We start from the raw sequence: 23481 nt of genomic DNA on the forward strand, positions 1-23481 counted from the left end.
CTTTCACAGCTAAATTTCAAACAAGATTCATTTTACTGAAGGTTTGAACATAATTTATTAGGACTCCCTGCGTTAAAGGTGGGGTCAGAAAGGGGACCCACCTTTCCTTACGAGGAAGACATGTATTGAATACCTCATAGGAAAATAAAAATAATATTAAATACATAAAACGAAACAAAATAAAATAAAATAGTTTGTTGGCAAAGTGAAAGTATAGGTCCATAAAAAGAAATCACATGCTATCTGTTGCAAAGAACTAATAACTGGAATTCTTAAAATACTCTACTACTGCAAATATTTTTACGATACTGTAATACGTTGTTTTTACTTCCAACAACGACAATAATACACCATTTATTTTTTTATTGAAAATATCACTGTACGGTTTGACAATTATTTTAGACAGGCAACGAAAAGAACACCAAAAACTAAGGAGGGGTCCCGCAAGCGTCCCCGTTGCATAGAAACGCAAACTGGATCCTGGAGATTTTTCAAAGGTTCAGTGTTTACTTGCTTAGATAATTGAAGGATTTCGTTTTGTCCCTTTCCTTTTAATTAGGCAGAGTACACGCAGTTACTATTCACTATAACAGCACGCTACAGGAAAGGCTAATTCTTTTAGCGGCTATAAGTATCTGTTGTCCCGTTTTCAAAAATGAACCGTCACAGCACCGATTGATGAACAAACGCTAACAAACGACGAAATTATTGTTGTTTTCAGATTCAATTAAGGTCCAATTCTTTGATTTTAGTGTTTGATCGAGCTGTTGAGTAAGAGAATTCACAAAAAAGGCGAGCCACACGATGCTAATGTTAGCTAACCGGTGGCAAACTTGCTAACGCTCCTGCCGTCGGCAGCAAAACCCGCGGGGAGCGGGACTAGACCGTTCTCCGGTGCTTCTCCGAGAAATTTCCATGGAAACTGAGGAAATGGCTGGCGATGTTGACCATACTTTTGATTTAGAGAAAAAGAAATACGACGCAGAGGAAAACGTGAAGATAATATGTCTGGGAGACAGTGCAGTCGGTAAATCCAAGTGAGTATTAGTGATTCAACAGTGCTTTTAATTTGAATAAATAATTAAATATAATAATAATAATAATTAACATTTAAGTTTAGATTGACGGAATCTGTATTTTCTCTTTCCGCAGGTTGATGGAAAGGTTTCTCATGGACGAATAGTATCCTTCAGCAGCTTTAAGGATGCACATGGATGGAGCTTTTCTGCATTTCATTTGTCAAAAGGTCTGTTAGATAGTATCCTTAACACTTTTCTCAGTCGTCCTCAGCAGATGTCAACATATGCATTGACACTCTACAAGCACACTACTACTCTAGGGAATAAGAAAGTACTGGTTGGTAAGTATAACATGATGAGGCTGTCACATGGCACAATGGAGTATTCTTACAAATAAATCAGCATAAACCACAACTATGTGGTTATCGCTCTTTTATTTTGGCAATCCATGCAAAAATATGTTAAATAAAGACCAAAATGGGTACAGAATTTGTTGGCTGTAGCATCCCAGAATGTTATTGTTCTCTAGCACTCACCTTACCCTCACCTTATCTTATTTTCCAGAGGGAATTGGTTTATCCTGTTGGAAATATCACACATGACATTTCATCTGTTTTTCATCTACAGATTTCTGGGATACTGCTGGCCAGGAAAGGTTTCAGAGCATGCATCCTTCCTACTACCACAACGCACATGCATGCATCATGGTAAAGTCTTATCCACTTGTTAAGTTAGGGCAATCTAATCATGGATTCCCACATAAACATTTCAGGGTTGTTAAGCAATTTGGAGTATCTTGACTTCAAACCACCTGCTTTAGACATTTATTCTGATACTTCCTGCTGAAGATGAGGTGATATTGACGTCTGAACAATATATTGTTAATCAGTATGAAGGTATTTAAAAACAAATTGTTTATTTGGTGCTGACTTCTACTTGTGGAAATGATGGTTTACTGTGCTTTTAACACTTACGACCAAACTCACGTTTTTCCCCACAGGTTTTCGATGTTCAAAGGAAAATCACCTATAAGAATTTATCCAACTGGTTTAAGGAGTTAAGGGAGTACAGACCTGAGATACCCTGCTGTGTGGTTGCCAACAAAATTGATGGTTAGTGTGTCTTTGACACAAAACAAAAAAAATGTTATTTTCACATCTGTGTGTATGTGTGACTTTATTTTTTCAGGTTTTTACTTTAACTTCATGCTAATTGATCTGGGTGATTAAGCTGTATTTTTCACTTGCAGCTGACTTGAAAATAACTCAAAGAAGCTTCAACTTTGCAAAGAAACACGGGCTGCCATTCTACTTTGTCTCAGCAGCTGATGGGACCAATGTAGTTAAGGTTTGAGTGAAATGTTTCCTTTACTTTGATGTCAGAATTCACTTTTTTTATTTGGCAGGATTTCATTCATTTCATTTCATTTATTTATTTGTTCCTTTCATGAAAATTATTTATGCCCAAATGTTTACATGTTTGTTTTACCTATTAATAAGGATAAAAAAAACAATGTTATAAAACTCAAAAATCATCTATTAATATTACTAAAATGCTTTCAAATTTGTCTGTTTTTTGTCACCTAAGATGTTCAGAGAAATGATCAACAGAGCGTTGGAGTACAAACAAAACCCCAGCGACTTCATGGATGAAGTCATGCAAGAGCTGGAGGTACGTTGCTCTATTTTCAGATTTCTGTTTTCGATTACATTCATTATGTATATGTTTTCATATGATGACGTGTAATTAACCTTCCACTGTCCCCCACTTGCAGAATTTTGACCTGGAGAAAAAAGAGGAGAACTCGGATGAGGATGGACTGAAAGCAGAGAATTTAGAGTTGGTTTGAATGTTTACACAAAATAATTTTTCATTTTATAAAAAAAAATACATTTTACAGATTAATTTCAGCATCATACAGCTCTGACAGATAGTTAAAAATGATTTTTTTTCAATGTTTGGATTTGGATTCTCCTGCAGTACATTCTTGTAAGCATGTTTTATACACTTTATTTATCCAGTGACAGTAGGAGAGAAAAAACAGACTTTGTAATAATTAGTTTGTCTTGTTTATCAGGTAAACTGTTGATCTTTTTTTATCTATACTCTGGAACACAAGTCTGCTATCTTAAGAGTGCAATGTTTTCCCCAATGTGGAAAAAAAACAACTTTGTCTTATAATGTGAAGAATGAAATGCTGAGACATGACATAACATAACATGTGATTCCAACACATTTCCTGCTGTTGCCAGTGATTGTATGTGTCGTGTGCAGTTTGAGCAGGGAGCTGCATTGGTTAGCTGCTTTACTTGCAATAATTTTGTTAATTCTTTTTTTTAGCACTATTACAAATTAAAGCCTGATGTACAGAATGCCCAGCATTTATGGTGACTCCTTCTAACTTTCTGTGCTTTAGCAAAGTCTGCTAACTGTAAACATGAAATATTTGTTGAGAGTTCTCTAACAAAGTCACAGGTAATTCAGTTGTTTAGTTGCTCACCCCTTCAGGATTCCTGAATCCTTACAAAAAAAACTAAATGGAAATGGATTCCATAATTCTCTGTTAGCTGACTGTTATACAGTTTTTCCTCCAAATAAACAGTTAAAAACCGTCAGCTTGGATGTGCTTCCAATATTCATCTGGTCTGCCTTTTTACTTAGTCATTTCAGAAATGTGTCAATGGGATTTTTGTTTTGTTTTTTCATTAATTTTAGTCTGTCTCTCTAAAAGATGGTGAGCTAAAAACATACAGGGTTTCCAAAATCTCCGACATTTAGAGAAAAAAATATCATATTTTGGCAACACTATAGCTAAAACATGTTAAAATAGGGGCAGGGTACTTTTTGTAACAGCCGAGTGGACAGCCATTACAAATGAAAGGATGAAAACTATGTGCTTTTTCATTCATAATAAACAGAAATTCCTTTAGCTAAGGTACTAATGCTTGAAGAAGCTTGTATTGAGGATTTCTTAATTTTTGTCAATAATTTTACTAATATTGACGGTAAAAAATGAGGGGACAACGTTTTTTGCTGGGAAAAAAACTGCTGCCCCACGTAGCCCCACCCCTGTGCCGAGGCCTGCGGGATGATTGACTTTGAGTTTTTGCTGTTTTAACCACATAAAGACTGAATCTAAGATAACTACATAAAGTTAACCTGATTGATTTCCAAATCTAAATATTAATTTGCTTTTCACAGAATTAAAATGCAAATCGACAACTGTTCTACATTATAGTTAATGTGATTGTGCTGAAGAACAAAGAAATAAGAACCAAGTCATGATGAAAAAGCAGCACGTAGAAAATGTAAAGAAGGATTTTCTGTCTGGAACAAAACTCCACAGAGTACAGATTCTATGAATGAGAGAAAAATGGGACTCACTTCATGTTTTAATAATAAATTTATTACATAAGGTAACAAACATATATCTCTGTCGTAGACATATCCTGGGCAACATCTCAGATCTTGCCTCAACCTCTGTGATCACCTTTCAACTGTTTGAGTTGACGTCAGTTTTAATACATTTTTAATAAAACATGGTTTCAGTTTTAGGTTTTTAGAGAAATATCACAGAGGCGCCCAGTTTACTCATGAGACAAGGCTGAGGTGTTGCAGTGATATGTCCACCGTTTGAAACTTCACAGTGCAAACAAGGAAAAAAATTAAATAAAAACAATAACAACAAAAGAAAAATCTTTGATGATAAGATCACTGGTTCCGGTGGGTCGCTGGTACCAGTGTTTTTTTTTTTTTAGAAAGATCACACTCTTCCTCCTACGTTTTGTAGATTGTGCTTTGTTGATTAAGAAATACGACTGGAGATAAACCCTCCTCTGAAACAAACTGATGTGTATGTCTGTTACACACTGCTCATTTGTCCTGTTTGTCTGTAGAAAGCTTACACACCAATCCAAGCAAGATTCACTACAGAGCTGATTCCTCCAACCAGGCCAGCCTGTGTCTGAGATCAGACCGTACTTTTCTCTCTGGGAACAATAATCAAATCAAGCTACTGAGTTACTATAGAAATGTAAATGCAAGTAGATATACGCAGGCTATATATATGTTCATAAATATCTAGAGACATGCATATAGCCTGCTTCTTTACAAAGAAACAACAATGACTGCAGTTCTGCCTGCAGAAGGATGTAACAAATGTCTGTTCTTCTCAAGATTTCCAGGAGATGGCACCATATTGTCATAGTATCTAACAGCATAAGAAGGCTGCAACTAAGATAGTCCTAAAGCAAAGACAAATATACATTGGAAAGTTACGTTACTTTTTGGCACATTTTTCATTTGTTATGTTTGTTCCTCATTAAATCAGCTAATATAGCGTATTCAAAACTCAGAAACTGAATGTCTGAAAAAGGAAAAAGGAGTGCTGCCGAACAGATTTTGGAGGATAGGGAGCGCATCTGGGAATGGATGTACAGAAGAGCGACACCACATGCACGCTTAAAAAGTGAGTTTTTCTTTTTTTTTGTCCCTCATTTTTTTTAATGTAAGGTTTAAAATAAAAGCATTATTCTGAAAGTTCTTATCTAATTTCATTCTGATTCTCGCAGAAAAATTCACTTTTTCTAGATCTCACTATACTAAACTAGACTCCAGAATGATAAAGTCTTTGATTAAACTGACGTGTACACTTTTTTTCTGTTTGTGTGTAAATATGTGTGTTGTAACACAGCAACAACCGGCAATCTCTGATGGTACAGTAAGGCTATATTGGACTAACTCCTAAGATGTAAACCCTAACAACTAACCACACGCTCACTGTTTTCACGCGATCTCATTGTCTCTTCCAAACAAATACACAAAAATAGAAACAAACAAGCTTTTGCACACGTGGACCCGCAGCCATACATGTGTCGAAAAGGAAAAACCACACCGAAAGATTAGGGGAATCCAGATGCATGCATGCGCTTGGACGATGAGTGGCTTTTTATGTTAGCACCTTGTCACCTTGTTTTTGTGCAAATCATCCCCTAGTTCATTGTTCAGAGTTCAAAAGTTCAAGAGTTCATAGAAAGAATAAAATCTGCTCACCTTTTCCATAGGTGGTTAACTATGCATATATGCCAAACATTCATATATAGATCTATATACTTTTAGTTTTTCAAAAATTTATATGAAATCTATTATATTTACATTGCTTGTGATAAAAAACAAATATCATAAGTTTGTTCATTCTTCTTCTTTTTTTTTTTTTTTTTTTTACAAGTGTAGTAAGTATGTTCAGAACAAACAATATTTTTCTGTCATATTTTTTCCCCCCGTCACTCTAAAATTCGGAACAGATTTAGATTTCACGTTCTACACGCTACAAAATCTACCCAAGTGGATGAGGGTAGCGGGTCAGCAACAACAACAAAAGATAAATATCAACCAAAAGTTCACATAAATCCACGAAACAAAACACTGAAGTCAAAAAGTAAAATAATCAGTGAGGTCACAGTGAGGCAGTGATTGCTATTCCTACAACCCAGATAATAGCGATTTGTTCACCACCCGCTTTAAAACTGCAAAGAAACCAAACCAAACCAAAACAAAAGAAATTAAGCTTTAACTCTTTTTTTTTTTGCCACCCCTTGGCATTCTGACTGAAGGCTCCTGCTGAGCAGAAGTTTTCGAGGGTTTCAGAGATTTTATGGCATCCTGTCAAAAAAACAGTTCATGCCAAAATGCTTTGTTTTTACGCAAATAAAACTGTTTATTACTGCCAGCAGAGGCTACTCAACACTGAATACAATTACTGATTTCTATTGTTCAAGGAAAACTCCTTGTTTCATTTCAGAACCTGGTTCTCATTGTTAGTGCGCCAGTTGCCCTTGTTTCTGATAATATTTCAACTCACTGTGACAATGGCAGAGATAAAGGGAAGCAGCGCCCAGTGAGGCTGTAAAATACTCATTTTTTCTCTTTTTTTTTTAAAGGAACTTACAGTAGCTTTCCCATCCCCACAGCCTGAGTGAGAAACAATGTCCATATCCTGCAGGTCGTTTCACTTTTCTCACAACCTATCTGCTATTTGACTGCTATCAATAACAGAAATTGTGCATCTTGCTCAAGAAATCCTCATACCGGGTCACAGGGATGGAAATTTTACTAGCTGTGGAACATTTTCTAAAATAATTGTTGCCAAAGATGATTATTGAAACAGCCACCAATCTTTCCCGGCCCAAGTTTCCATCCCTGAGTATAAACAAGCCAACAATGAAAGAGCCCCTTTTAAAGCAAGTAGCTGGCTTTGTTAGCGGCGCTCGCAGGATATTGTGAGATGATGGGATCTGTAGCTGAGACAGTGGGGATAGGTGTCAGCTGGGTCACATTTTTCGCGTCACATTATAGGATACCTTTTAGAGTAACGGAAGACCGTATAGGTAAAGCAAAAAAACAAAACAGACAAACTGCCCAAAAACTATGCAACTAGTCATGCTACCGTTAAAGAAGGGGAGAAAATTGAGTACACATGGCAGATAACAAACAAACAAACAAAAAATGCTGAATCCATACACTTTTTCTTTTAAATATAAATATGTATCTACAGTATAATTATATGAACTGATACAAATTAGTAAACTATTGGCTGAATAACAATTTTCTGTCTATACTAAACTCCAAATACAACTGCAGATTTATGTTTTCCTTTATTTGTTTATTCTCTGCAACTCAGACTTTTTTGCTGTAATAATCTATATTTAGATACATATATATTGTAAATATTTAGATACATATAAACAGTTATATCTGTGATAAATCTATATCTATATATAGATATATATAGATATAGATATTTGTGTATATATAAAGCATTTAATTATTTATATATAACTCCCTTTAGAAAAAAAACAAAGAAATTTAATATGAAAAAAGCCACGAGTGTTGGTTAAACATTCTCCAAATATGTTAGATAGCACAGTCTGGGTACCAAGGCAGATGGGTTTTCTCCTTCTGTGGAGCTCCACCTCAAGTCTCCAGTTTAGAACTGACAGCAGGTATACAGCAGGCACACCTTGTTAGAGCCGTGCCGGTACTTTTTCCGTTGCAGTGTTTCTCACTGTGGATTTCTTAATAAATTATTTTCAAAGGCAACTGAGCTTTGTGTTTGAATCAGAAACACATACTCCTGCTCTTTTGCTTCAACTGCTTAAAGCTTGGAGGGCCTTTGTCTGAGTGGGTGAGAGATAAAAATGGTCAAATGAAAAAGAAAATAGCCAATTTTCAAGCAGCCAATCTTCTCAAGTAAACTGATCATATCAGACAATTTGATTCCTTTAAAAATATCCATATTTCAATTTTCAGCTTTGAACTAAATGTTATGTTAAGTGTTAAGCAGAGCATTAATGCAGAGTGACAATGTAAAAGTCTTTCATACTAAACATAAAAGCAGCTGGAGCAAAAGAGGAGCAGTCTGTACTGTTTTTCTCATTTTTTTCAGCTCTACACCTCCCCATCTTTCTTTTCTCCAACTGTTGCTCTGTCTCAGGGCAGGGGTCAGCTTTCCAGCAGCTGCTTTAGTGCTCGTTCGATGTTCATGCGGTGTCCAACTCGTGTTACTCCCAACTCTGCAAAGTCATCCTTGGTCAAAGCTGGGAGGTGAGAGCCTTCAATCTCGTGTTCCTGAAACCCTGCTCTGTGCTCCCCTAGATTGATGCTCTCCAGCCAGTCTCCGACGTCATACTTGTTCCAAAGGTGGAGGGGTTTCTGGTGGAAGGGTCGAAGTGCTAAAAGGGGCGAGCCTAACCCCGGGGAATGGGACGGGGATGGGGAGCGAGAGCGCGACCGAGCGCTTGAGCTCCTCATGACAAATCGCACCTCTTTGGGCTCCTGTGGTAAGCTGAGGCTGGAGGACTTGAGGATGGTTTGTGGTGGTGTCGTTGGTGATGTTGGAAGGCCATAGCCTGAAAATCGTCCAAGGGGATCACCCCGGTCAGGTGAGCCCGAGCTTGGGCTGGGGGTACGTCGCGTGACGGGGTAGCGGCTACCAGGGCGGATGGTGAATGTGGTTCCATAGCTTCTCTGAGAAATGGTGTGGAGTTCACCTAAGCTGCTGAAAAGTCTGTTAAAAACACACAGATTGTTTTGGAAATGTCAACAAAGAATACAAATGTGATCAAGTGAAGAAGAAGAAAAAGGAAAAAGTTTAGTATTTTATGTAAGCGTTAGAGCAAAGTAGCCCAACATTGAGCCGCACACATCCATGGATGTGAATAACATCTAAGGTTTTATCAGTGCATCAATTTAATGCATAATATTTCACACTCATGAATAATTGTCCTCATATATGAACATTATATGACAAGCACAGCATAGATTTCTACTTGTTAATAAAGTAAAAGTTCCTAATCGTTTTTTACTTATGAGAGAAAACAAGGTCTTGTGGTAATCATCTTTACAGTAGCATTTATGCCACCACCTTTTGCTCAATATCACTCTTTTGTGAGTTCAAAATTTTTGTGCCCCACAAATTTGTTTTAGTTTACAACAGTGTTAAGAAACATTCTCATTTATACTTTAGATACTTCGTAATTGAAATCATACGACTACAAATTAAAATAAACATTTAATCAAGCTTACAGATAGTCTTTGGTTTAAAACTGGATGCACAGTATTTTAACTAATAAAGAAAAGCTGTCAAATAAACTGAAAATGTGTGGAAAATATGATCTCAGTGATACAATAACAATGAAAATATGAAAAAAAAGGTTAATTGGAAGGTGAAATCCTGTTTTGAAGATATATTGTGTGCCGCAGTTAGTACCCATTACAAAAAGATGTATTAAAGTTACCCCCCCCCCCAATATCTACATAAAGATAAAACTTATGATAAAAGTGAAAATAAAGTTAAATCAATGCCCAAGAAGACAAATAGACTGAAAACCACAATAATCTCTGGCGTGCCCAAAATAATTCCATCCTTTATGGAATCCAGCGACACATGTTCAGAATAATCGAACAAAGAAAGATTTCATAATAAAATTTAGATTTGTGTTCAGCAAAACAGAAACCTAAAAGCCTTTTGGTTAATCAAAGTACATGTGTGAGAAAACTAAAAAATAAATAAAAGACTAAAGTAAAGGACTATTGTGGTTTTATAAAAGAAAAAAATAAATTGAATAAAATCGGACACCACCAAGAGTTTTTACCTTATGAATAGTTCGCTTTACGCGTTTTTGCCGATCAGGTGTTCCTAAATACCAAATTAAAGTGCTACAATAATAAATCTGAATCTTAACTATACAAAATAGCAATCTAAGCATCCAAGAAAAAAAACATGGAAAGTGTAATTCAATTTTTCCTGCTTAAAAGATCCAATACGAACAGCTTCTAAACTTTTAAAAGCGTGCTGAGTGGTTCAATTTTTTAAACCAAAATCAAAAAGCCTGTGTTGTTTTTTTCGTTTATGCAGAGCGGCAATAGTTCATTGGAAATTCGCCTCTTAGTTGTGGGGGGGGACTTTTGGCACAGAGGAGCAATCCCACCCCCTTCCCCCTCCCCGCTGCCGAGAAGTCGCAGCGGGGTGCTTGTGACCCGCCCATCTTATTTTCTACGTTACAAACAAGCTCTTTTTCAGACTGCATTTTTTAATCTGCTCCTGATTCACCACAATTTAAATAAATATTCAAAAATACAATTTTGAGCTGAATTTTCTTAATATATATGCCCTCCATCATGAGAAAATGCCACAATTTTATGCTTAAAAAAACAAAGAAACATGTTTTTTTTCTGAGGGAGTCTTTAAAACATTTAGGAAATGAAAAACTTTTAGAAACTGAAGACAAATCAAATGTTGAAGTACATTTAATTTTTCACCGGTTAAAGTTGAATTTTAATCAGATCAAATGCATTTAGAGAACTAGAGGTTTAGAACACTAATGTTCAGGTGACTTAATGTACCATTAAGTCTCAAATGCATAACAATAAGAACTAAGATGAGCTTACATTTCAAAACAAATTTAGAAGAAAGATGTTAAACCAGCTAACTTAAAGTTACTTGATTTTAAAATTTTATACTGGCATATAATGAGAATGCTTCTTTAGAATAGGTTCTTTTTTCAGCATTCTTTCTACTAGCTGAACTTAGAAATAAAAAGTGAAAAGCTATTTATGAAAAGAAGGGTATGCAGGTAATAGAACGATGACAGAAAAATGTAATATAGGAGTTTGTCTAGCTAGCAAAGCTGAGGCCTGAATGTGGTAAATGGTAGTATTAAAGGCTTCAGGTTTATTGTAAGTGTTGAAAACTTTTGACGTGAGGTGAAATTAGGACTAGAATATACACAGGCTGGAGAAAAATGATCTACAAGAAGCCAACAGATATGAGATGAGCTCTATGCACACTTACACAGTAGTCCTGCCCTCCTGGGCGCACAGGCAGTGCTAGACCAATCAGATCAGAGCAGCAGGGCGGAGCATGCAAGGTGAGCAGAGAGAGAGCAATGGGAGAGAATGTTAGCATCACTCCATGAGACGCAGTCTGCCAACCAGACTCAACATCTGCCTCAACCAACACTGCTGTCCCCGACACGCTCATTTGCATGATGTAAATGTGTCACTTGCACTGTGCTGATGTGCTTGCATGGCAAAGACAGCAGGGCAGGTTTCAGCATTGCTGGAAGGTCCGACCGGTGAGCTACATGAGAAAGAAATGAACACACTCTTCACATACTGCACAAAACAAATGAACAAATGAAGAAATATAAGGTCGGCATACGTCTCTGACCTTTAAAGCTGGGATTGTACTTCCTTTAATACATACAAATACATGAATAGAGTTTATGGTGATGTATGGACTGCACTGTATCCAAAGGAGGTTCATAAAATACACAACTACGATGTGCTCTGTTTAAAATACAGGTTACTAGATCTAAAGGGTCATCTAAGCAACACATTCAGGGACAATGTCTATCCTTATCACACAGAAAAATAAAACGTGATTTGAACAAATTTGTACAAACAACAGTTAACAAAACCAAATAAGAAACACGTTTCAAACCACTCAAAGTTGTCACACAAAGCAAGGTGGATACAAAAGACACGCAAAAGCTCTGAGGTATTGACGGAGGTTTGGAAGTATCGGATCTTAATGGAAGAAGGGATTGAATGATCAAGCATTACAATGAAGAGTGCTGGGCTTCCTATGGCACAGGTGAAATGCTGCACAAGGTGAGGAGAAACAAATACAGATGCAGTGAAACACACAGAGAAATAATGGTGTGAATGATCATCTTTGTCACAGCCAAACACAATTGACCATCAGGATGGTAACGAGAGTATGAGCCCAATCAGAGCTGTGTGTCAGATGGTATGTTATGTTCTCATTTCTTATTGTGGAACAAAGACTGATCCCTGAATTTCATTAAAAAAAAAAGGATTGTTGTCTTTTTTTGTCCACAACACTTAAATAACTGATAGGTCAAGTTGATTAATTACTGTTCCAAACACTGTTCTACCTAGAAACCTTGGAAATTTACGAATGTGTTGGTATTGCACTGAAAGCCCATCCATGCAGCTGGCAGTGCCATTTAAAAAATTAAAAAGATGTATCTAAATGGGACACTTAACCCGAGTTTGTGTAATGTGGGAACCCAAATAGTGGCTTACAGAACCAGAAGACTAAGAAGGTCCAATATTTTTCCCATATTTTTCCCACTACACATAACAATGTATGGTCAGCAAGGCCGACCATTGTAGACCAAGATTTACACATTGCTACTCTAGGTATGCTGTCTTATTGTTGATGATTGTTTAACTCTGACTGTAGTGGAATCCTCTTTTTTAACAAACAAACAAACTTTAGAGGTAACAGCTATACCAGGTCTGCAACCTGAGGCTCTGGAGCCACTTGTGGCTCTTTTACCCTTCCACTGTAACGCTCTGGTTAAAGAAAAATCGAAAGTCTACTTTGAAAATTAACTGTTAAAAAAGGGAAGTAAACAAAATTGAACTTAATTCAACTTGTTCACAAACAACTGAGAGATACGTATCACTCCACAAGATTCCTGACTATGTTTCAGAAAATCTCTAAAAATTTATCCATCCTTCCTAGTTGACCAAAGTTGTACCAAAACACTGAGATTTTTTATTTCAGTGTATCACAGAAAGTCTATCCGAGGTCATTAAGAACAACCATAATTCAAACCTAAGGGGCACCAGATTATAAAGCAGATTTTTTAGATTTTAAGATTATGATCCCACTAATACAGCAGGAGTCATTATATCAGCTCTGATTTAATATGAGTTTGTTTTCTGAATTAGTGGCTTGAGTTGCAACGCAAATAAACCTGTTATTTTTATCATTATTGCTGACAACACAATACCTACTTTTTTGCATTACGATGATCCTATGTGGCACAAAGTGTACCGATATTTTATTTTGAAAAGGAGTCATAGTAATAGCAACATGATACAAATTTGTGACTTTCTAAAGGGTGAAATAAGACTTTGTGGCTCCTACTGGGTTATGGTCAGTGAGAAATTGACTTGAATGGCTCTTTAAGGGTTGAAGGCTGAAGACCCCTGAGTTATACAAAGGAACAGCATACAAAGTTTCCAACAATGAGATAAAACGGAGATAACTTTTTTTTTTTGTTAAACGGGGACAACTGAACGGTAGTTTCACGTGTGGAGTTAGTTTCCATCTCCAGCAGATGCAAAATTTAATACTTTTCTAACATTGTCACTCAGCTTTGACACCTTAAAACAAAATTTAAAATGTAAATATGTGATTTCATGTTAAAAAATTGCCAGTCACAAAAAAATATAAATAAACAAAGTCGTCAAAAACTAAGAGAAAACCATCCAACATTTGGTTAGAGCTTGTTACGTACGTTAACAAGGCTGTTAATGCAAAGATCACGGCAGGAACATTTTTACACACCATTATGTTCAAATACTGTTACAGCTACATCCTTATATCTTTGAAGTCATCACTGATAACCTTATAATGAGTGATGGGCAGAAAACTGTTTTATGACGTTACTTTCAGTGATGACTGCAAAGGGTTTTGGAAAAGGAGATGCAGTGTATTTGAACTCTGGGGAAAGATTGCTTCAGCAGGGTCAAAGGTTAGAACTCAAACATGACTATGTGAAAGAAATGAGGAGAGTCTTTCAGGAAATGTGTGCCTTAAGCAACATCACCTTGTTTGCATCGGCAGATAATCTACACAATCTTGCATGGATGCGGTCATGTGAAAAATGAATGCACTGTGAATTTAATTTAAAGAGAAATTTTTGAATGAAATATCTTGGAATAATTTTGTATTTGGACCTAAAACATGCTCAAAAATATCAAAAATTGCAGCTTTCCATGTATACATTTGTCATTGCTTTCCCCCAAACTCTCTGGAATGACCTAGATTGGATTCAGCTGAACCCTTGATGGCTGAATCCCTGATGAATTTTTAGACTGTGGTAAGCCAAGCAGAGCACAGAAGGCGGCAGGGAATGTTGTCTGAGAATTCACCTGGTAAAATATTTGAGTCCGCTATACTTAGTTTGACCTTACAGAGAAGAGTGAGCGACCTTGGGAGCATTTTGGGCAGACAACTCGAGCAGAGCGTTTTAACTGGTTACTCCTCCCTAGGGCGGTTCAGTCAAACAACTCACCTGTTCAGTGTCCTATTTAATTCCATGCGTGCATGTCCATGCCTTCTCTTCCTTTACCGCAAGCGTTGCGTTCATCAACCCACTCCCCTCCCCAGCTTCCACCTGTGAGCTCCGTTAAAGGTAGTTTATTACCCAAACGTTTTATGGAGATATTGTCTTATGTAATTGAACGGAGCTTATGCCAAACTTAAAGAATGGGAAAATAAATTTCTTTACTGCATGAGTTGTCTGACTGAAATGTTTTTGGTGGACAGTGGAACATTTTCACATAGTCAAAGAATATTTGGATTGAGAGGCAATTTCCAAACTTTATGTACAAAACAAGCAGCCAAGTTACATCAGGCTGAACTGGCAGCGATATATGAGTCGTGTCCCTTTTAATTCACAGAAGTGCCAACCATCTGAAAATTGATCATGGAAGATAAGAGAACTGCGGTTCCTGCCCGGTTAGAGTTATATGACGGCAAGTCTTTTAGATATGGAGAAAGATTTGCGAGAATATCACTGGTTCGACATTTCGCACCAAGCCTTTTCCAACTGTAGGTGCCAGGCATGCGCTAGTAAACAGTAGAAAAAGAACAAGAAGAAGAGTTTCCTCCCTGCTTGTCCAATGCGAACACCATGGGCTAAACAATTTAACAATAGCACAATTTTAATGTCTGCAGTAGAAACATCTCTTAGTCATTTTGCAATAACTGTCCGCGTGGTTTGCCCCCTTTTTATATGTCATGCATCTGAATTTAGATACTTTAAGGAAATACTTAATGATTTTTTAACATTCAATTATTTTATTTTGTTCATGGATGTTAAATTTTTGAAAGAGTGCATCCTCTTTTCACATGACTTCATGCATAATCAGATTGAACAACTAGATTTATTGACTTCTGTTGTCTACAGCTAACAAAGACAAAGATTTATTAGTAGGACAAGAAATATGACCGTGACAAAGAGCAGTCTTGACCAAAGACCGGAGCCATCATTTATCTGCAGTGAGAGTTCTACACCCAATCCTTTCTCTAATGCACTGTGCTATAAATCCTGCTTTAAAAGATCGCCTAAGTAGCACTAAAGGAATGACACGATGCAAACAAGGTAACATTTTACATTTAAAGGAAAACACAAGAAAGGAGATGTATTTGAGGGATTTATATATTTCAAAGAGATTAGTTTGTAGGTTTTGTTAAGGAAAACCATTTATTTATTAAATAAAAAAAAGCTTTGGTTTACCCCTATGGTCTATAACTTTAGGGTTTGCTTTCTTCAGTGTCCTCACATCTGCAGAAATATATAGAGGGTTTTATTGTATTTTCAAGAGTTGGCTTTAAAAAAGAATCCCACAGATAAGAACAAAAACCAGTACTGTGCAAAAGATTGAAAAGATAAAATTGGAGCTCACTAGTGTTAAGTATTTTAATCCACTACTACAAATGATGGTTACCTCTGATTAATATTTTACATTTTACAGTGTAAATAAAAATAACTTTCCAAACATAAAACAGAACACATTTTTAAATAGCTGTTTTTTTAAATGAAAAATATTCCAAGTTTAGATAAAATGAGAGGACAGTTAAAACTTCATCTTAGGCATGCAACTCTGTCTTACCTGGCCCCTGTTACAGGTGACTTCCTCCCTGGGTCAAGTGATGTTCCCAGTGGCTCCTCACCCAGTGACCTAGTGTCTTTATTTAACTGCTGTAGACGTGAACTTAGCTCCCCTATTACAGAAGGTTTTGTACCTTCATCTGCACCCAGCCCAAGTCCCAGTCCACCAAGATTGCCCAAACTTCCAATGCTTAGCCCCACCCCTGGGCCTCGAGGCTCCACTGGGTCCCCCCACAGCTTGGACCTCCTTTGGAAGAGGTAGCGAGGCTTGGTGGGGCCTAGACCAGTCACAGAGGCAGAACCTCCTGCAGGGAGCCCAGCTCCTCCAGCTGCAGCAGCAGCCAGGGCAGCAGCCTGTTGTTGGGATAGCAGCTCACTGTCGGAGCTCTGCTTCAGTAGAGGGTCCCTGAAGGTGACGGGGCCTTTACTCCCTCCTATCTGGGACTTGAGTCGGGGCTTAGGAGGCACTGGTGGCTTGTCGAAAACAAATGTCTGCCCGTCGGCATAGGAGGTGTGCGTGGTGTGTGTGTCAGCAGGCTCACCGCTTTCTGACGACAGTGTGGACATGCTGGAAACCGTGGAGACAGTGCTGGTGGTCTCAAGATGATGATCTCTTTCTCGGTCACTTGAGCTACGTGTGTCAGCCTCCTCCACGCCTGAGTCAGCCGCAGAGCCAGACTCACCCACTGGTGGGGGCTCCAGAGGGTCAGATGGTTTCCCTGAGACAGCTGCAGCACTGTGTAGACGTGAGGGCTGCTGAGGCTGAGGCTGGGTGGGAGTCACAATAGGGGTTAACAGGGTTGAGGGAGTTTGGGGTGTTGGTGTTGTTGGGGTTCCAGGAGAGGTGGAAGCCTTAGCAGGGGATGCTGGCGTTGGATGTGCCTGTGCCAGCAACCCATTTGCAAACTCGTCTGGAGGAGGAACTACTCCGATCTTTCGTAGCTCTTCTCTTGTTTCCTCATCGCTGGAGGATAAAACAGCAGGGGGCAAAGTGACTGTGTATGTGTCCGCATCCTCCTCTGAACTTCCCTGAGCCAAACTCTTCTCTTGGCAAGGGGTGGCAGGATGCTGAGTTTGAGGTAAGACCTGGGACTGGGGTACAGTGGGACTAAGAGGTTTAGCCTGCGGACTTGGTGTTTTGCTGGGCTCCATCGAAGCAAGCACTGGTATCTGTTCAAGTTCTGAACCCATTCCAGCAGCTTGACCATTATTGGTGGCATGTACCATGATCAGTCCTGCTGTCTTCTGTTGTGATGTGTCCATAATGCTAATCAACATGCTCTTTTTATCCTCTAGTCTCTTTTCTTCTCTCCTTTCCTCTACTCTTGCTTCCATCTCTTGACGGAATGATATAGGCGATGGTGATGGTGCCAACTGAGGCTTGGTGGGCTGAGGAGCTAAAACAGATGCAAGGGAAGATCCAACTTCATATCCAGCTGCCTTGCTGCTTTTAGGTGAAAATGGAGGAGAACTAGTTGCACCATCACCTCGAGGAGACTCTTTGGTCTGAATGTCAATAAACATTACTCCCTGACCGACTCGGTCCTGTTTAGTCCGAGGTTCTGGGCTGCCAGTTGGAGACTGGCTCTGGGAGGTTAGTGCCCTTTCTCTTGCAGCCAGCGCAAGAGCCAGTGGAGAATTTGGGTCAAGAGGCTTTCCTGTAAGTGGATGGATAAAGGTGGTCCCACTAGGAGAGGGGCTAAGAGCCAAGGCAGGGGGAGGAAGCTGTCCCAGCTCTCGAGTCAGTATTCTTTCATCTATAGAATGAGACTGAGTCAAAGAAGGGGAATCAGGGCTTGTTGATGAGCCCTCCAGGGTCCCGACAGATAGGAAGACAGTGGATTTCCTTCTTTCTTCTAGACGCCGCTCACGATCTTTCACAGCTCCAGCAATTGCTGCAGCAAAGGGGCCCTTACCCTGAAAAATCATCTCTCCTTGGGCCCGCAAACGCTCCCGCTCAATCATCAGCTGCTGCTGGTAGTAATCTGCACGGCTGGTGTTAGTGTGCCCGTGGGTATGTGGGTGTCTTCCTGAGGGTGAGCTCTCTCGTGAGTGGGCAGCAGCTAAGGCTAAACTAGCTTTTTCTTGTGCATCTTCTACCTGAAGTGGACAAAATACATGAAGATAAATGCCACAAGCTTGACATACTGCAGAGAGAATAAAAAAACAAGACAACAAATCCACCCTAACTTGTAACGTACCTGCAGTTGTTTTACCAGAGGACTCTTTTTTCTTTGTGGTTTGGTGGGCGTGTACAATCCAATGCTAAACTGACCCACATTTGCGTAAGGGTTGTCAATAATCCGACCCTTTCTTTTTATCCGCTCAGGTGGCGTAGCAGCACAGGGACGAGGGATTTCTGTCGGCTCTACAGGTTGATGGGAAGAATCCTGCAGGATAATCATTGAGCAAGCTTTTTTCTGTCTCTCAATGTGAGTGGCCTGCCGCTGAGCGGCCTCATAAGGCAAGTCCAAGGAGGACGGCTTAAAGCTAGAACGTCCTCCGGGCTCATGGCTCTGACTCTGGGTCCTAGATGGGGGAGGAGGAGGGCAGAAAGGTGGAGGAGGACCCGTGTCTAGGTAGTAGGGAGGAGGGGGAGGCGCCGTTTGGGGAGGTGGAGGGATTGGATGGCCCTGTGAGTGGTCCCGGAGGCTGTCTGTCATTGAGGAACTACGGGGAAATCTGTGCTCGCCTGCAAGGGCAGATAGTCGATCCTCCTCAGTTGCACCTGAAGAGTAGAGGGAAACATCAGCCATGAGAATGAAACATTTTTCAACCTACATTAGTGCAGCACAAATATACAATGGAGCACATCCATTTGTTAAATTTGCCCTTTCTTAATCCCAGTGATTTTTATTAAAAAATACATATATGTTGAATTAAGATCAGGGGCTCAGTTACCTATGTTTATGTTTCATTGGTCCTCAGCCAAACAAAAGCTGTCATTGTGGAACCTAATTTGGATTCAGAGGTAATACGGAGGAGGATAACTAAACTAGTATGATGAAAGGTGGGGAGGCATTGCGCATATAACTTAAAAAAATAAGCAGCAAAAATTGTTTACATTAAAAATGTAAAGATTATCAGCTGACTTGATCAAATATGGCAGATTTGATAAAAATAGACAGTTTGGTAAAACGTAAAATTAAATAATGCTTTGGTGGGGGCATAAACAAGCAGCTTAACAGCGAGCGTGTCTTTGAAGTCTCATTCCAACCATCTTTTGTTGCCATTTTTAGTCAAAATCAAAAAACTTGTCCCTTTCTAGGACAGAGTTTCTGCAAAGCGGCAGGAGTAGCTCGCCCAGCGAATTTTCTACATAAATACGCTCTTTGTCAAACCGCACTTTTTTGTCTGCTCCTGATTCACAAGTTGAATAAAGAAATACTCAGAAACGAATTTTGAGCTTAATTTTCTTGATATATGTCCTCCATCATCAGAAAAATACCTAAAGAACTTGTTAAAAACACTAAAAACACAATTGTCATTGTCGTGGGTCCTTTACATGTCTGCTTCCATCTTCCAATAATGGCACAAACAAACCTAATGTTTCATTCAGTCTAGTATTACAGTTACAGAGAGGAAAAAATGTTCTCAGATTTTAATATTTAAAAAACGTGCACACCAAAAAGTTTGTAATAAAAAATGTTTCATCTATTACTATAAAATTGAATGTTAGAGCATAACAACACTATTAAATGTAATGATTAACTATAGCTGTGTGTTGGCAGTGGCATTTAGCCATGTTTTGACAAGCTTGCTTCCAATTCTCTTAGCAGATGCTAGGACAAGCAAAAGTTGGCATATATATCAAATGATTAGTCCAATTTTTTGCAAGTCCTTTCTGAAAAAATATGTGTTCAAATTATTTCCAAATTCTGCACATTTTTCTTTATCCAAAGACTTGGCTTGGGAATAACCAATATAGACATATCTTTTTTTGTGTAGATCATTATAATATTTGACTTTTCAAGTTTTAATATCCTCTACTGATCACATTTTCATGTTAATTCTTCTTGGAGGTTTAATATCATTTTATCACATTTGTTTTATATCTGGGCAGACTGGATGCATGTTTTACCAAAAGACTTGGTCCTGGACATTCCCTTTGGTAGTGGTATGTGACCTCTCTCAATCCCTGGGTGAAGAGCTCCATGGAAAGTCATCCCTTGTCTCTCAAAGAGTGACTGCAACACAAATTCCCCAATCACACATTTGACATGTGCTAAAAAAACAACAAAAATGACACCAAACTGATAATATATTAAAAAGTATCTCATTGTACATGTAGATTAGCTACGATGGTGAGTGAGCCAGGCTTTCTTGAGTATGCTGTGTATCAGACCAGGCTGTTATGTGTGCCAGCATGGTGCCATGTACTGAGTAGGTGCACTCACACTGATCTCTGCTGGTGTGATTCTCCTGCTGGTAGGCCGTTGTTTGACAGTAGCTGCTCTGTAATCTGCCTCGGAGGGCTGTGAACGCATCATAGATTCTTGCGATGCCAACATCTCATCTAGTCTTTCTGTGAAGAAAAATGGGCCAGAACTAAATACCCAGACATAGGATTGTAGAAATGTGTCATTATGACTGTTATGGACATTAAGGGCACAATAAAAAAGACACATTTATAATGTAACTACAGACAGCATTGTTAAATAGTGCGTTGTAGTGCCAAACTAAATCATGGTCTCAAAAAAAAGAAAAAGAGATGAACAGAAAAAAACAGAACAGAAAGAGTTCATGCGTCTGAATGTTTCTGTTGTAATGAATCTTCATTAAGATGCTCACAGATTTATCAGTTTCTTGTCTCACACTCACCTCCCCTTTTCCGCCGAGCAGAAGCTTTGTAAGAGAAAGATAGCATCAGCAGAGGAGGGAAAATGACAAGAACAAGCCAACACAAGTGACTACTCTAAAAGTCTGTAGATACAGCTGGTTTCAAGGACAAAGTAAATGCAGAACACTGACAGGAAAGGAGTAAGGAAGATCTACGTTTTTATGCCAGTTGTTTGGCACTCACCCAGTTCTTCAAGCTCAGCGGTCATGGACTTGGAGCGCAGAGTCAGGGTTGTGCTGGGAGCTCTTTTTGGTGGTGGGGGAGCTGTGGGGAAAAGGCAAGGAGTTGAGGAGGAAGTTGAGGGGGCTGAAAATCCTTTGGCTCTGCGGTTCAGTGCTCTCCTGGCACACTCCAGGCGACCAGCCCATCCCATCTTCACAGCTTTGACTTGGACAAATTCGGTTGAACTTGATGTCTCGCATTTACCCAAGACCTTACTCAGAGCACGGTCAGAGCCCAGCTTCTTCATGGTTCGTTTTCACTTTGTGTGACGACTGATCAGTAAGTCAGTGCGCCTTCAGGACTTTCATTTCTGCAGTCTTTATGATGCACCAGAATAATTCCACAGAGCAAAAGGGCAGCAAATGAACAAACAATCTTCTTTGTAGCATTGCTGTCTTTTTTTAGTTCACCACTTCAGCACAGAGCAGCATAATTTATTCCCAGCAGAAGCCAAAATGAGTAAAGCAAGTATTTAGTGGGAGACACTAATCTATCCTACCTTCATTATACCGTCTGTCTGGAGTTTAGCAAATGTACATCATACAGAAATGCAACACTTTGCTTTAACGCGCTCAATTATCTTTACTCAGAGAAAACCCCCCTAGGGAGCAGACACTGGCATGTGGGTTGACAGATTAAGAGAAGACAGTGAATCTAAAAAGTAAGAAAAATTATAAACTGCAGGCTTCTAGAGCACATCGGAGCCTTCCGATCCTTCTGCACTTACACAGCATCTGGGCTGTCACCATCCCAGTTCAGAGCAATAAAGCAGAAACTGCATGCTTCCAGAAAAACAAATAAAACAACAATCAGAAGCTTCAAAAAGACTGAAAAAACACTGACATCAATCCTACTGAAATAATATTGCTATTGTGATGTTTAATTTGCAGCAACAGTAAAAATGCCATGCATCAGAACAGTTATGATAAAGCCGCAGTCAGCAGTGGTCTCCACACGCTAGCCAAGTTTCCAGACAATATCCCAAAAGAGAGCTCCCGCTGCCTTAGATCAACCAGCAAACACTCAATGCACCACTGTGGAGCGATGGGTCTCTAAAGCCCACAAATGCCCCAGTGCCTTACTAGAGCATAACTACCAGGCTGTGGCCAGAAGCTGCACATCTGGTGTACATACGCCATCCTGGGTACTGTCCATATCAGACATCTTCATTTTCTCTCCAAGTTGCACATTGTGCTACAGAAGAAAGAGGGCTGAGGAGATGGAGGAGGATGGGAAAAGAGAGAGGAGCAGAGACTCTCTCAGATGGAGAGAGAGTGTTGCTGCTGCTGTAATGTAATGCTTAATTCAAACATGCAGTGTAGTCACCATGGCAACGGTGGCAGTAGTGAGGCCACGCATGGTGCAGAGAGTGTGTTTGCTTGAGAGTCTCTGTGTCAGCATGTACTTTTGTATAAAGGTAAGTGCAACACGCAGGGCTTGTCCCACCGGAGGTGCACGCGGTGCTCTACAACAGCCATGGATTCAAAGAAAAAATGAAGGAGGAGTTTGGACAAAGAGAATTGGGTTGTCTTTGAGCGCTGCAAAAGCAGCCACACCTCATCTACAGTAGTCTTCAACTCAGTCTGCTATGTGAGTCAAAAAAAAACTACAGGAATCTAACCAGCAAATGTTTTTCTCTAATCCTTTTATTTTCAAACACTAAATAAAATAGTTAAAAAAAAAACATGATAAACAAAAGAGTGGGTAGAAGAAAAATTTTAAATTCCTCCATTCTTCTATATATCCTCTATTCTATGAACTATTCTGCTGATGGTCATTTAAAATATTCAATTTTTTTTTTACATCAGGCTCAATTCTTTAGCCAATAGAAGTGTTAGTTAGCTTTGCTTCTGTCTATCATGTCTAAAAGAGAATTTTTATAAAACATAGAAACATGATAAATAAGGATTTTAACTGCACTCAAAGCAGTAATTTGAGGCATTAACAAAAATATTATACCAATTATGACAGCTGAGATTAAACTACTGAGACTTTTATTTTTAATCAAAACCTCTTTTTGTAACCAGAACAACCTTTTATTTTTAATGGTTATGGCTGGAGACTCAAAAAACAATTTGGTAAACATGAGTTTTAGTTACATAAGACACTATGAAAACAGAAGGTAGCTCTGAAATATACAATAGAAACAGTAGCCTTTTATTATACTTCACGCTTGAGTCAG

The 23481-nt window shown here is 38.9% G+C and overlaps 2 protein-coding genes across 11 annotated transcripts in view; one reads left to right on the forward strand and one right to left on the reverse strand.

The window, feature by feature from the left end:
• The first annotated feature begins 414 nt into the window (after positions 1-414).
• Positions 415-3634, forward strand: rabl2 (RAB, member of RAS oncogene family-like 2). Of its 2 annotated transcripts, XM_023955924.2 has the most exons (9): positions 415-497; positions 965-1037; positions 1153-1182; positions 1281-1360; positions 1647-1726; positions 2020-2131; positions 2269-2366; positions 2607-2690; positions 2794-3634. In XM_023955924.2, the coding sequence occupies exons 3-9, from the start codon at positions 1157-1159 to the stop codon at positions 2866-2868; spliced, it is 555 nt and encodes a 184-aa protein (XP_023811692.1). In that variant the 5' UTR covers positions 415-497; positions 965-1037; positions 1153-1156; the 3' UTR covers positions 2869-3634. The 2 variants fall into 2 exon arrangements, with proteins under 2 accessions (XP_023811692.1, XP_004069734.1); XM_004069686.5 differs by having other exon boundaries at positions 468-1037.
• A 2578-nt stretch (positions 3635-6212) lies between these two features.
• The window catches only part of shank3a (SH3 and multiple ankyrin repeat domains 3a), a 210875-nt gene continuing 193606 nt past the window's right edge, over positions 6213-23481 (reverse strand). For 4 of the 9 annotated variants that reach the window (XM_023955918.2, XM_023955919.2, XM_023955920.2 and 1 more), the window contains 7 exons: positions 21261-21341; positions 21059-21082; positions 20635-20762; positions 20319-20424; positions 18439-18965; positions 16239-18337; positions 6213-9084 (listed from right to left, as the gene is read on the reverse strand). In XM_023955918.2, coding sequence (XP_023811686.1) covers positions 8520-9084; positions 16239-18337; positions 18439-18965; positions 20319-20424; positions 20635-20762; positions 21059-21082; positions 21261-21341 — 3530 coding nt within the window. In that variant the 3' untranslated portion in view covers positions 6213-8519. Of the gene's footprint in view, positions 9085-11370; positions 11406-15862; positions 15911-16238; positions 18338-18438; positions 18966-20318; positions 20425-20634; positions 20763-21058; positions 21083-21260; positions 21342-23481 lie in introns of all 9 variants that reach the window. The other 5 variants (XR_002873416.2, XM_023955923.2, XM_023955922.2 and 2 more) reach the window with 5 other exon arrangements.

Source organism: Oryzias latipes, chromosome 6 (genome assembly GCF_053564925.1).
Source record: "Oryzias latipes strain Hd-rR chromosome 6, Olatipes_Hd-rR_3.1".
NCBI lineage: Eukaryota > Metazoa > Chordata > Actinopteri > Beloniformes > Adrianichthyidae > Oryzias > Oryzias latipes.